This window comes from Suricata suricatta, chromosome 16, assembly GCF_006229205.1.
Source record: "Suricata suricatta isolate VVHF042 chromosome 16, meerkat_22Aug2017_6uvM2_HiC, whole genome shotgun sequence".
In the NCBI taxonomy this organism is placed as follows: domain Eukaryota; kingdom Metazoa; phylum Chordata; class Mammalia; order Carnivora; family Herpestidae; genus Suricata; species Suricata suricatta.
The window spans coordinates 18,256,478-18,270,561 of NC_043715.1; the positions used below are offsets into that span (position 1 = coordinate 18,256,478).

The 14,084-nt window shown below is 53.4% G+C and overlaps 2 protein-coding genes across 3 annotated transcripts in view; one reads left to right on the plus strand and one right to left on the minus strand.

The window, feature by feature from the left end:
- Positions 1 to 741: 741 nt before the first annotated feature.
- CA7 (carbonic anhydrase 7) lies at positions 742 to 9,348 on the minus strand. 2 transcript variants are annotated; one of them, XM_029924958.1, is made up of 7 exons: positions 9,191 to 9,348; positions 6,470 to 6,667; positions 3,631 to 3,749; positions 2,836 to 2,931; positions 2,670 to 2,732; positions 1,987 to 2,142; positions 742 to 1,501 (listed from the first exon to the last, which is right to left on the minus strand). In XM_029924958.1, exons 1-7 carry the CDS (start codon positions 9,228 to 9,230, stop codon positions 1,379 to 1,381), a joined length of 795 nt encoding a protein of 264 aa, XP_029780818.1. In that variant the 5' UTR covers positions 9,231 to 9,348; the 3' UTR covers positions 742 to 1,378. The 2 variants fall into 2 exon arrangements, with proteins under 2 accessions (XP_029780818.1, XP_029780819.1); XM_029924959.1 differs by lacking the exon at positions 2,670 to 2,732.
- Positions 9,349 to 11,540: 2,192 nt separating this feature from the next.
- Positions 11,541 to 14,084, plus strand: part of NAE1 (NEDD8 activating enzyme E1 subunit 1) — a 30,217-nt gene continuing 27,673 nt past the window's right edge. The window contains exon 1 of the mRNA XM_029924957.1: positions 11,541 to 11,616. The gene's annotated coding sequence lies outside the window, so the exon portion shown is untranslated. The remainder of the gene's footprint in view (positions 11,617 to 14,084) is intronic.

The window sequence follows — 14,084 nt, forward strand, 5'->3', positions numbered from 1 at the left end:
CTCTTCCCTCCAGCGCCTCAGGACATTTCAAAGCAGCCTGACCCACTACCTCTCTCCTGGCTAACACAGCATCCCACCAGTTCCTAACATTCACTGTGAACGCTATGTCCACCCTGGTCAGCTCCTTCCCAGGCTCCCCAGCCCATGTGGAGGTCCCACCCTTGGATCTCCTCTCCCTTTCTGACAGCCAAACCCTGTCTTTGGGCTCTACCTCCTAAAGTTGTCTCATCCAGCCCCCTGCTCCCCACCCTGTCCCCTCTTTCCTGGCCACTGGCCACCACCTTCTCCCTGCTGCTACTTCTGCCTGCTCATCCACGTTTCACAGAGATCTTCCCCCTTTGCACTTCTGGCCCTCCCCAGCCTCTACCCAGGACTCTTTATGACTTCCCATTAGCCTTGGGAGGGTCCCAGGCTCTCCTCCAGGGCTCCCGCTCCCCTGGTCCTTTTCAGCTTCGCACGCTGGGCCCTCTCTCATCTTTGAGCTTGCACACCTACTCTCCCCTTGGCTTCCAACTTGCTGATCCTTTACCTCTGCCTTGGAATACTGGCTGGAATTTTATTTCACCAGATGAGGTAGGCTTCCCCCCTTTTCTCTGCTCCAGTGGTCCTTGCCCTGCCTTCTATATAACTCTCACCTGCTCCGTACTGATGTTCCTCCCCACATACTGTGCTTGAGTTTCCACCATCCACTTCCCAAATGCCTACAATAGTACTTGGCATAGCACAGGCACTCAGTGGACATTTGTTGCAGGAATAAATGAGTTTATTAATCATTGCATGGATGGATTGTCATGTAAGTGGCTCTGGTGGCTGGGTGGGGATGAGGGAAGATACTACCCTAAGCCATAGCCAGTGTCTGCCCATGGCAGCAGGTGGCTGGAGGGAAAAGGCCATGTCATCTCCAGCAGGCTGGGTGCTGATTTTAATGGCCCGGCAGTGAGGTTCGTGCGTGGCAGAGGCCTGCAGAAGAGGTAACGCCGAGAGGGCAGCTCTGCCCACCTCTAATTATTGCTTGAGTCTTTCTGGCAATGTCGGCTGCCTGCCCCAGGGAGCTCAGTCTCGTCCATCACAGTGTGAGCTCAGGGTGGGGCTGCTGTCACTGCCAGTGGGGATTCCCAGGGACCTTTGGGTCTTGGAGAGCAGAGGCAGCGTCAGGCTTGGACTGTGCTCAGCTCCTGTCCTTCCTGTCCCCAGCTGAAGGGTGCCCTTGACTTGAGGGTCCCATCAAGAATCCTCCAGGGTGGCCATGGAGCAAGCCAGCTGAATGGGGGGGTCCGCAGCACCCCCCAGGCAGGGAGCCTCAGATGGTTTGGTGTCTGCTGACGTGGAAGCCCTTGGGAAAATGGTACTCTAGTGGCCAGCTGGGTAGGTAGGCAGCTCAGGCCTGGAAAGAGGCCTTGACCACACGGCCCTTCAGTGGCTGTGGTGGCCGGAAGTTGTTTACCATGTGGATTCTCTCATCGTCCTCTGAGGTGAAAAGCAGGCTTCGGAACTTCTCCATCTTGAGAAGGTAGAAGAGATAACTCAGGGCAGAATAAGGGCGCTGTGGTTCTCTCTGATCCCCATCATCTGGCATACCTTGCCAGCCAGCTCCACCCTCCCTCCTCTTACTCTCCACTCGTTCTCTTTCTTTGGGATCCTGATCTCAGTTATTTACCCACAAAAGGGCCTCTGAACCTAGACCCGGCTCCACCTGGCTCTAGTTCCAATTCCATGTAGCTAAGACTTGTCACTAAATGCAGGATTCAGATTCTAACACAGTAGGGGTGGTCCCAGGACACAGGCATCTCCCCTCTCAGCCTGTGGCGAGGTCCTAATGACTAATAATCAAGCAAACTCCCAAACAAGAACCTAAATGTTTGTTAGCAAAAGATGGGAGACTTGATGGTGGGACTATAAGCTGTAGCTTGCTGGCTGAGGGAGTTAATCCCCGGGGGTGGACCCTGAGTGCCACAGCCCTCCAACTGGTCCTCTGGGAGGACTCACCTGCCTCTCTGAGATGCTGATAGGTTCCCGGAGCACGATCCAGGTGACACTCTCGCTCAGTGGGGGCGTCGTCAGGGAGCCCGGGTAGGTCCAGTAGTGCCGGCTGGCAGGCAGGAGGCACTTGGGGTTGAAGCAGCTGAACTGGGCCTTGGTTCCCTGGGACAGAGCAAGCAAACCCAGGAATCAGCATAGATCTGCACCAGGACCAGACCAGCATCCTCCCACCCTTTCCTGTCAGCAAGATTTGGTCTTCTCTTTGGCCCGTTGATGCAAATTGTGGGCACAGCTCTGTGATACCGGATGCCATCCCCCAGCTGGACCCGGCCCTCTCCACCTGTTGTCTGGTATGTAAAAGCTGTGGTGCCTCTGGGCACCATGTTCTCTCTCTCTTTGCCTTTTCCTTCAACTGCCCTGAGTGGAGCTGGCTGTAGGATGGCCATTAACACAACGATCCATCTTACCAATCCTATACCCAACCAGGTTGTATCCTGGGCACTCAGCGAGGCCACTGACTCTGATGAAGAGGAGTCATTTGCAGGGCACTGCAGCTGCTCACCTGTACCCTTCATCTCAGCAAGGTTTGCTGTCAGACCAGAGCAGTGGATGGGCCCGCTCTGTGCTCCAGCCTCTTCCTCCCTCCCACCAGGCTGCTCTGGGTCAGGACCATGGACCCCTGGTCTCACCTTAAACCGAACCATGTAGAGCGCATCTGTCAGACGGTTCATGCTGGGGTGCTCATTCCCTGTCTGTCAGGGAAAGGGTAGTGTGAGCCCAGCACCCAGCATGTTTGGAACTAGGGGAAGTGCCAGGCTCCCCATGCCCCTCTTGGCCCTGGTAACCACCCCTTACCTCCAAGAAGACACCGACCACAGCCAGGCCGTCAGGTGCTGAGGCTGCCTCCCCAAAGGTGCTGTACTTCTTGGCGTTCCAGTGCACGAGGTGCAGCTATAGGGGCAACAACAGACCAGGCCAGTGCTTAGCGCCTCCGAGGGCCGTGAGAGCTCAAAGCCAGGCTTCCCTCTGCAAGAGGGGTAGGAAGCCCCCAGGGGCCACAGATAACGTCCACACTGCTCTGGGCCGAACCCTTTCCTGAGCCCCGGGTGACCCAAAGAGGAATCTGGCTCAGGCCCTGACCTGCATGAACTGTGAAGTAGTTAATGGCCATCCATGCTAGGAGGTGGTGCCTGCAGCTGAGTCCGAAGAATAAGTACGGGGTTATCAGACGGAACCCTGGGAACGGTCCCGCAGGTAGAGAGAACAGCATAGGCACAAAGCCTGGGATATTCAAAATCCAGGTGTGGAAAGGAGATTCATCACATGCTTGTCAATATTGGGGGAGGTCAGGAAAAGGTGAAGCCAGATAAAGTCACTTCCTACAGGGCCTTGATGCCAGGCTCAGTCCTTGTAGGATGGTCAGCAAGGGTGTGATGGGACTGGACTTGTCCTCCAGAAAACTGCTTCCAGACTCGCAGACCAGGGTCAGAGTTCATGTGGAAGACCCCGTGCTAGGTGTGGGTGGAAGGTGTCTCTCCTAAACCCCAGGGGGTGCTCCTCCTTACCCTCTCTCAACACTCACACTAGGCACCTGACCATCCTGTCCTTTTTCAAATAATAAAGGGAGGGGTTCAGGTAGAGGGCCCTTACCTCACTGGGGAATGACTTGCCATCCACCGTGTGCTCTGAGCCCACACTGTGCTTCTTGCCCCAGTGGAAATGGAACTGCTTGAGCCGGTATGGCCCATCCAAGGGCCCCCCAGTCACCACTGCAGGAAGAAGTGGGGTGTGTAGTAATTCATGTGAGGGAGTCCACACGGCCCAGCAGGTGGTAGTGCCAGGACTGGGCCAGTGCCCAGGAGAGGGATAAAGTTTTCATTTGGAAAATTTGGGGGGCTAACTGGGCTAGGGTCAGTCCTCACTCAGTGCCCTGGGCCCTTAGCAGGGCCAGGCAGGCATCCAGGCAACCTGCAGGTGGAAGAGGAGTCTGGTAGTGACAGAGTACACCACTCCACTTGGCCATCCTCCCCATTCCTGCCCTCTTCTGCATGGAAGTTGGGCCCTCGTCTCCCAGGCTCCCATTACCACTAACAATAGGCCTTTCATGTCTGGATCCCCTGACCTAGGGCTAGATTGGAAGGATTCTTTTGTTTAGTCCTTCTAGAAGCCTTATAGAAGTCATAAGAGACAGAACCTCTTGTTATCTCGATCTTACAATGGAGGAAAATGAGGTACAGAGAGGGCAAGACATTTTGTCAAGATCACTCAGCAAGGCACTGAGTTAGGATATAAGCCTCTATCTCCTTCATAAGTCCAGAGCTCAATCCCCTAATCATCAGGCCACATTCTCCCTAGAACCTTGAGCCTTCTCCGGACCTGGTGTTGTCCAAAGTCCAGCTCCTGACGGTTCCTACTCTAATGGCCAGGCCCAGGCCATCCCCCATGGTCTCTTTGGAGGTCCCTACTTGTGCTGGTTTAGTGACTTTCTCACCCTGATACCTGGTGAGCTGGAGCCAGGCACAAGGCCTCCTGGGACTGATTGAATTTCCAGCTGAAAGGGATCAGGCAGTGGAGGGAGCCCCAGTGCTTGAATGTGAGCCCCTAGATCAGGTGACTGCCCTGGGCTCAGAGTTCCACTAGGCCCCTCCAGAATGGGTGACCAGGGCAGGGCCTTGTTCCCTGGGGGCCCCATGAGGAGGATGACTGAACAGTCCAAAGGCCTTTCTTTGCTGCCTTGCCCTATCTGAGAAGCAGGGCCTGCCCATAGCTTTGCTGGATGGTTCACAAAAGAAGTCTGGGGAGGGAAGTGGGGGTATGGCCGTAGCAGGGGCCCAATCAGGCTGCTCCACCTGGGAGAGGCAGGAGCAGCAGGGTCTTATATGACCTGTGGGGGCCCACCCCTCTGAGCATGCCCCACCTGAGATGCTGCAGTGTGGTCTCTCAGGGAGGAAACCCCTGGAGCTTGACTCCCTTAGCCTCCTCCCTCTGTCCTAACTACAGAGCACACTACCGTTCACTGAGCGCTCACCATGTGGTCAGCACTCTGCTGGCATCAGCCCCCATAGTGCCCTTGAGAGGAACACATTGTTATCCCTGTTGGACCAGATGTATGACTGAGGCTTGGAAAAGCAGGTGTCCTGCCCAAAGTCACACATCTGATGAGTGGCAGAGCCCCAAATGTCTCACTCCCAAGCCCACTCTCTTTCTGCTGGCTCCCTGTCCCCTCTGGCCTGGGTATTCTGGTAGGGAGGGAACCCCAGCCAGGCCTGACTAAGCCACTGGATCAGTGGTCCAGAGGCATGCCCCCTTGGACTCCTTTCTCCCTTCCCAACAACAGTGGCCTTCACTAAGCTATTGATGTCTGAACTGAACCTTCAATGCCCTCTGAAAGCTAGTTAGGAGGTACAGTTATATGAAAACTGCTCCATCACAAACTGTCATTCAGGGTCATCAAGAGCCCCATGGCCCCACTCAAAGCTCTGGGTGAGAGGCTTTTCTAAAATTCAGTTCCAGGAAATGTTGTCTTTCTTCTGAGAATCTGCTGGATTTCCTCCCTTCTGCAACAAGAACTATAGCTGACCCTCTTTCCCTTTTCCCCCCGACCTACCCGGGAACTCAGGGCTAAGCAACTAAGATCACTCTTCTATGGATTCCTTCCTCTTCTCTGCCTTTTGATTTTCTACTTGAAACCTAAGTTCTCTTGTGTGCTTTCATTGTGTGTGTGATGAAAGGTGGAGATAGAGAGGCAGAGTACCAGTTACTCCATTAGACAAGAAACTCTAGCAGGTTCCCTCCTTACCCCACTCTACCTCTCACAGGCCTGTTCATCCTGAGGCCTCTACCTAGGATTGGTAATGAAAGAACCTGGACTCTCATCCCAGGGTAAAGAGATGCCTTACGGTCCCGCTGGCTGCTCTCTGGTGCAGGCTGGTTGGAATCTTGAGCTTGTGGGTGGGTTGGAGTTGGACCAGGCTTATTTGGAACTCCCCAGCCCATTGAGTCTCTATTTGCCCATTTTAGAGATGGGCTCTTGAGAGGAATAAAAAAGCTGCCTAAGACCTTAGCAAAGGGCCTGGCACAGGAATACATTAGCTCCCTTCTCTCTCTGCTGGGCTTGGCCAGATCACACAGAGAGGAGGGTTTGGCCTTAGGCCACCCAGCAGGTCAGTCACAGGGCCTGGAGTGAAAACAAACCTGACCTAAGCAGTAAATGGAAGAGAAGGAAGGGAATCCATATTTCTTGAGCATTTGCTGTATGCCAGCACTACAAACATCACTTCCATTTTTCATTTTTCCTCCCTGTGATCCTAGAGAGGAAAAGAGGATTCTGTTTTATGCATAAGCGGATGAGGCTCAGCCCAAGGCTTCATGGCTGGTGAGAGGTGGAGCCTTCCTTCCCCACCACTGCACGTTGCCCTTCCCGAGCCTGTCCAACACAGGGTGAGGAGCCCAGTGTGAGGGGGGCCAGCCTGTGGCAAGGGCCACTCACCAGTTCGATCATCGCTATCATTGAAGTCCACCTGGACAGAGTGGCCATTGTTGGCGATGCTGAGGGATATGCAGGCCTCGTAGGAAAGCTCCAGTGGCTTCAGGCTGGGCGAGTACACAGCCTGGCTGGACACGATGTTGATTGGTGACTGGCGGTCTCCCTGGGCAATGGGATACAACTTGTGCCACTGTGAGGGGCCTGCAGGTGGGGAGAGGGCAAGGACTCAGGCTGGCCTGGATCTATGGGCTGCAGGCTGAGGACACCTGTGGGGGACGGTCTCCCTGGTATGCTTTTAGAGGTTAGCCCCTGCTTTGGAGTTCTAGTCCAAGCTCTGCCATTTCCCCTCTCCTCCTCCATTTCCTTGTCTGCAAAATGGCCTCACTAAAACTCATCTTCCAGAGCTGATAGGAGGCCCAGAGAGGTAATTCATGGAAGGGAGCACAATATAGCCACAAGCCAAGGGATGGTTCTAGGCAATGACTCCTCCCCAATTCCCAATAGTGCTCACAGAGGGCCCCAGGCATCTGAAGTCTCGGACCTGACCCTACCAGATATCTGGCCTCTTCCAGCACCTTGCGCATGTTCATGTTGGTGTTTGTGAAAATAATAATATAAGCTAACATCAACCTAGCTTTGGCTCTGAGACTTGCATTTGCTCCTCACAATCACAATGTAAAGCAGAAACCAGCATGATTCCCATTTCATAGATGAAAGAACTGAGGGCAATTCACCCACACTTCACACACACACTTCGGTACTGATATAAACATACAGCGTGTGCATGGGCAGCCTCAACTGCCCTCCCCGGGCATGTACCTACAGATTATAGAGATTTTCATGTGTGCATACACATATGCACAGTGACTGGGGTTCATCAGGCCCAGAGTGGCCAGGCCCAGCATCACACATGTGTATAAATACACACAGCACTCCCACCTACACCTGACACACGCATATGCCCCATCACACACAAACACCCCCTGTTGCAAACCCAGGTCTGCAATAAAAGACTAGAGCAAAATACATGCTCGTGCAAGCACATACACACACCTGCGTGCACACCCACGAGCGCCCACCACCTGCCTCCCAGAGGCTCCATCTGCAGCCGAGAGGCTCAGCATCTCCCTGGGGAACATCCTGAGATGCAACCTATTTTTAGAGCTATTGCCGGCTGGTGCTTCTCCCCGTTTTTGGCTTCTTAAGTTTTCCTGAGAAAACAGCAGCAGGTGCCGACAGAGCTGTGTCCCCAATGGATGACTCAGAATCGCGGCCCAGACCCACTGGGTTATTTTTGAAGTCCTGTGAGCATGCTGCAGCCGGCACCTCTATCCTCTGTCCTTCCCTGCCTCATTGCCCCTACACTGAATGACTGAGGTCTGGCTGGGTGAGGGGCAGTGGCCAGAGGCTGGCAGGCCTATGGGGCAGGCCCTATAGGATACTGGATGCTCAGAACTGGTGGGCAAGACTAGCAGATGGATACAGTCAGGGGACTCTGACTCTGGAGGAAATACCCAGAAACTGTCTCAAAGCATCCAGTGCTGGATGGAAGACGATCTGTGGGTTCTGTCAACCTGCCCCTTTTCTGCCTCTCTCTCTCCAACTCTGCCGGGCTCTGTTGCCTTTTTCTGAATGTCTCTAGCTTTTGTATGCCAAGCGCTGGGGGTCTCCCCTCCAAAATATGCTCCTGTGTCCCTGGATCCCAGAGGGAGCCAGACACACCAGAGCCCCTCCCTAACTCCCTCTGGCTCACTGCAACCTCCCAACCCCCAGATTAGTCCAGGACCCCCACCCTCCCACAAAGAGTGACTGTCTCTCTCCAGAGAGGGAAGACAAGGACTGTTCCTCTCACCAGTATCTCTCCTCCTCTCCACATCCACCTGCCCTGCCTGGCATTTCCTCCTGGCAGGGTAGATTCGGGGTCCTCACCGTTCACCTGAGGGAAAGGGGGAACCCCCTATACCTGTTTGGTAAGAAATAGCCCGAAAGGTAACTGACCTGCCCCAGACCCACATTCAAGCCATCAACCTATGGCTCTCACCTCTGCCTCTTCTCTCTTCCTCTGCATCCTAAGGAAACTGAGGCAGGATTGGGATGCTATTTTCCCAAACTAGGAGGCACGCTTCACACCAGGACGTGCTCAGACACCATGCTCGATGTAGACACCTATACTCACGCGCGCGCCCACAAATGCTCCCTTCCCTCACGTACCTGCGAGCAGGCGAACCCGGACACTTCCGCGGGGAAACTCTCCCGGGGACACGGCGCCCTTGTCCAGCAGAGCCGGCTCCCGGGAGGTCCCCGCACACCCGCCGTGCGCGCTCCCCGCACTGACATCCGCGCATAGCGCTCGGCCCGGACCGCCCCCAGCTGCCTAGGGCCACCTCCGCCCCCTGTGCCTGCGGCGGGTGAGTGAGTGTTGGGGTCCGGGTCCGGGCGAGCACAGCAGTCAGGGGCTGCGCGGAGGAGGCGGCAGGATGCGCGCTCAGCCGCGGGGTGGCTAGCTGGCGGCGGGGCAGGCCGGGTCGCAGCGCGGACTTTGGGCCAGGAGTGGGAGAGCTAGAGCTTGGGCCGGGCAGGTGGGCTGGATTCGGGGGACTGGGCCAGAGGAGGGTCCCGGTTCCGCCCTGACGGTAGGGGGCTTGAAGTCCGGGAAATCGGGCTGGGCTCGAGGGGTCGGGGGTTAGATCCCGCGAGTCGGGGCCAGTCGGGGTCTGCGCCTACCGTCGTTCTGGCCGTAGCCCCAGCCGTGGTGGCCAGTCATGCCGCTGTCGTCCCCACAGCCGTGCACCTGCCTGCTCGCTCAGTTCCGCTGGCTCCGGCTGCGGCTCCGGCCCGGCTCGCTATCGCCGAACAGCCTCTTAAAGCTGCGGCGCGCGGGAGGAGCAGTTCCCGGGGGACCCGCCCCCCCAACCCCCGGCAGGGCGAAAGAGGCCGGCGGTGCCCCGCCCCCGCCCGCTCCCGGGCCAGTTGAACCCCAAGTTTGGGTCGAGATGGAGGGGGGGTCAGGGGACGTAAACCTCTCTCCCTACTCCCCCTCCCCCCTCCCTGGCTGGACGACTCTCTCTTTTCACGTGTACGGCTCTCCGTCCTGTTCTGTGCAGACTGCCCAGGTTTCCCCACATCCCAAACCACCCCATCCCTGGGCTTGTCCCTGAGCGGTAATTCCAATTACCCGGGTCCTGAATTCTGGTCCCTGAGTCTGCTGGGATTAGAGAGTCCCCTCTAATATGCAAAGTGCATTGACCATCAAATGTCCAGAAGTGGAGCTTCCCCTGTTTGCCAGACACTAGGGCAGGTCCCAGGCCAAGCTTTCTGTCATCTAACTCTGGTAGCTACCCTAGACCTTGAGTGGTCCTCCCATGAGCCCTCTTTCACAGAGAGAGGACTGAGACCTAGAGACGTAAATGACTTGCTCCATGTGCAAAGGATTCACTCCCAGTTTATCTCTCTCTAGACTTTGCTCTTTACTGTTTCCCTTTGGTGCTGGGGCAGGGGTCCTGTTGTTATGGGGGTCTAGGAGCTTTAGGTAGGAGAGGGGACCTAACTGGTAATCAAAACCCTTGGTCCTGGTGGAACCAGATGTCAAAGGGAGAATAGGGAGGAAGTAGCATCAATCAACCAGTGGGTATGAGGACAGTCAAGAGCTGGCTCCCTCACAGAAGCAGGTCTGAGGTTCCCAACCTCTTATTCTTTCCATTGCTTCCTCCTTCCCTCCAGGACTCTTTGCCTGTCCCTCTACAACCTGCTATTTGCCCTTCCTCTCCTTGCTTCCTCGTGACCTTTGGCATACTTGCTGGGAGCTCAGGCCCTCTGCCCTGCACTCAACCTACTGCCTGCCTTGGCCCAACATTTTCCCACCCATGAACCTTGCTCCTTGCTGTGCCCTCCTCTGTCTTCCACCCACTGGCTTCAGGCGGCTCAATCTGATTCATTCTAGATGTGGCCTTGTGCCAAGGATAGGTCTTGTCTCGGATTAGGCCTCAGCAGGCAGTTTTTGGAAGACACACAGATGGGTGGATGGAAGGACAGACCAATGATCCCAACCAAGGTCCTGTACCCAACAGGAGGTGAAGGGCCATTTGACCTTGATCAGACGAGACTATTTCAGGCCCTGCTCTCGACTGACCTTGGGAAGGAGTCTGCCATCTTGTCTGCCTGGCTCCCCTACATCTCTGTGGCTATCTTAGTTCCCTCTTCTAGGCCTTGAACCTCAGTTCCACATGCTAGAGTTGCAGAGATTTATTGACAACTCCTTGGCTGAGCCAATGCCAGTCAGTGACTTCCCAGCCCTGCTTAGCTACGCTTCTCTGACCTGGGAGCTGGAAGGAGTTTTTACTATAAATATGGCCATCAGGCAGTGGCAGGGGATTTGTGATAGAGATTCAGGGGATGGGGCCCCCAAGATCAGCATGTGACAGAGAATACAACACTGTCAGGCCCCAGGGCTAAGCCAGAACTGTCATCCTCAGACCAAGAAGACATGCTTGCTCCATCCCAGAGGAGCCAGCCACCCTTCTCCTGGGGGAGTCGCAACACTCCCAGGGCCTGGGGAGGGGGCCAAACCTACCTACTTTATCGATCTGCTCCTCCTTTAGAGTGACCCAGGCCTTTTCTGTAGTTATTTATAGTATTTAAAAAAATAAAGCTGGAATTATTTATATAGCTTGCATCCAATTTCATCTGCACAGCAACTGTAGGTGGATTTTTGCCCCGTTTTACAGATGAGGAAAGGAAGGCTTAAGAAGTTGAGTTAGGAAAGAGTTAGGGAACACAGTGACAGAGCAAAGATAAAAATCCAGAGCTGCTGAGTCCCTTATTCAACACGTCTAAAAGCACAGAGAGGGGGAGGAAATGGATTTTAAATATGATTGTCATTTGCATATATGCAAGACTTTCTCTGGAAGGACTTAAGAAAGCTTGGGAGAGTGCCTCCAGGAAGGAGACTGGGAGAGAGGAAGGGTGGGGGAGGGTGCGGAATGAGGGTGGGAGAGACACTACTTCTTACTCCTTTGTACCTTCTGAACAACCAAATAAAAGTTGATCTGGTTCTTTTCCTCCCTGCAGCCTTTCTTCAGCAATGTACTCCAGGTTCTGGAGTGCTGGCACTCAGGCAGGTGGGAGGAGCCGGTGTCCTCTGCCCCTATCAGGTGAGGCCCCAGTTGCCCCAGCAGCCCACTCAGGTCAACCTGGGAAAGCCTAGGCCCCAATTCAGGAGCCTCCCATTTCAATTATGTGTTGTCTTTACACATGAATTGATTTCACTGCCCTGAAGTTTACTCTTTGGTCTCACTGGCATTAGTGGTTCACTGTTCATGGGGAGGAGGAATATGGGGAAGGGGTGAGTGGGTATGAGGGCTATAATGAAGGGCGGGAGAAGGAGGGCAGGAGCAGCTCACACAGCCATATCCCATTCATCAAGTGACCTTGACTAGATCTCACTTCCTCTCTGGAAGGTACAAGGTCTTTGCTCCACAAGGTACTGAGGGGATTGCCCCTGCCCAGCCTTCCTCAAGGGGATCCCTGTGAGCATGGGTTGACACTACAGCTGTCCCGTGCCACACCAACAGGTAGAGGTGGATGCACTTCGCACTGTGTCTTATGCACAGGGCCCGCAGGCCAGGCCAGAAACCCTGTGGCCCAGAGACTCTAAAATCAAAAATAAGTTTGTTGTGTATTTCCACTTCAAGTATGTATGTTTATGTGTGCACACAGTCAGATGGAATGAGCTCAGGCATGGCTCCCAACATACCTGGCTGTGTGACCTGAAGCAAGTTACTTCACCTCTCTGAACCTGTCTTCTCCTCTATAAAATGAGAATAGAGAATCTAGAAGGTTAATAGGATGGTGAGGTGATATGATGTCTAGGAGACTCCTTGTTTCAAGGATGTACTCCTCGGACCCGAGAACCTCTGTTGTTTCCCCTTCTCCTTAGTTTGCTGGGCACATTTAGAACCCCAAACACCATTTTTCCAATTATGGTAGTGACACCTATTCATTGTAGAAAACTTGGAAGAATCAGAAAAACACAGAGAAGAAAATTAAAACCACTGGTTATATTATTAAGCAAGAATCATCACTGTTAATATTTTAGTGACCATCCTGCCAGGCTTCTTAAGTATGTATTAGTAGTACTGAAAAGATAATGGGAATCATATGTATAGCTTTGTGACCATTTTCTTTTTCACCCAATGCCCTGTGGTAAGCATTTTCCTGTTTGATCAGCCTTCGAGAGCTTGACACTTAATAATCTCTAGTGTATGGATTATTTCCATTTTTTACTATTTTAAATAGCACTACAGTGAACATTCTTATTTATACATCTGTGTGTGTGTGAGTGTGTGTGTGTGTGTGTGTGTGTGTGTGTGATGATTTTCTTGGGACAACAGATTGCTACACGTGGAATTACCAAATCTGATGATATACATATTGCCAGTAAGGCATTTTAAAATGAGAAAGTATGGTAGAAGTAGTTTCAGAAATGTATTCTTTCAGGGGCACCTGAGTGGCTCAGTTGGGTAAGTGTCTGACTTCAGCTCAGGTCATGATTTGGCAGTTTGTGGGTTTGAGCCCTGTGTCAGGCTCTGTGCTGACAGCTCCGAGCCTGGAGCCTGCTTTGGATTCTGGGTCTTCCTCTCTCCCTGCTCCTTCCCCAGTCACACTCTGTCTCTCTCTCTCTGTCTCTCTCTCAAAAGTAAATAAATATATTAAAAAATTTTTAGTAAAAAAAGAGAAATTTATTCTTTCATTTGATATGCATTGATTGAAGACTTACTGATGCCACATTCTGGGCCAGGTATGGGAGATACGACGCCTGTGACCATTGTAGACCCATACCTGCCTCGGTGAGGGGGGAGGGGTGTAAGGTAAGAGATTGGCCAAGGAACACCGGGATGAGAAGGGCTAGGATAGGCAAGGACAAGAGAGATAGTGGTAGAGGTCTGGGAAGGTGTCCTGGATTGTGACTCATTTTTTCTGGCTGGTTTTCCAGGGACTGTAAGCTCTTATGGGGCAGAGCTAGCCCCAGACTGCTTGGGAACCTGAGGATCCAGTCTCCTCCAGCTAAGGCCAGCCAAGATAGGTAAAATAACAGACCTGAGCTGGGGTCTGGCCAGATCCATTGGGGTGTTTGTTTCGAATCCTTGTACCACCTTTTAATACCTGTGAAGCTTTGTGATTTTACTCACCTCTCCCAGCCCACGGTCTCATCTATGAAATGGGATATATCTATTGCATTCGGTGAGCACAAAATGAGGTGATGCATAGCAAGGGCCTGCTTAGCATGTAGTGCTTGATAAATGGGGGTCTTTTCGTGGTTATGGGGCTCAGCTTTCCCCACTTATTTTGTTCAGTGGGAAGTTGGGCTAGGTCAGTGGTTATCAAACTTGAGTGTTCATCAGAACCACCTGGAGTGCTCATGATGCTTCCCTGGGCCTCACCCCACCCCAGAGTTTCTGATTCAGTGGGCTGGGCTGGGGCCTGAGAATTTGCATTTCTAATGCATTCCAAAGTGAAGCAGCTGCTGCTGGTCCAGGAGCACACTTTGAAAACCAATGGCATGAGGCCATGGTTTCCTAGTTTGAGACCTAGTTTGATTCTCTGTCCTTCACAATAGGAA

Coding starts and splice junctions, on each gene's coding strand:
- CA7 (XM_029924958.1), bottom strand. CDS start 9,230: ATGACTGGCCACCACGGCTGGGGCTACGGCCAGAACGACG. Junction 2,143..2,669: donor TCTACATGGTTCGGTTTAAG/GTGAGACCAGGG, acceptor GCTCTGTCCCAG/GGAACCAAGGCCCAGTTCAG. Junction 1,502..1,986: donor TCAGCATCTCAGAGAGGCAG/GTGAGTCCTCCC, acceptor TACCTTCTCAAG/ATGGAGAAGTTCCGAAGCCT.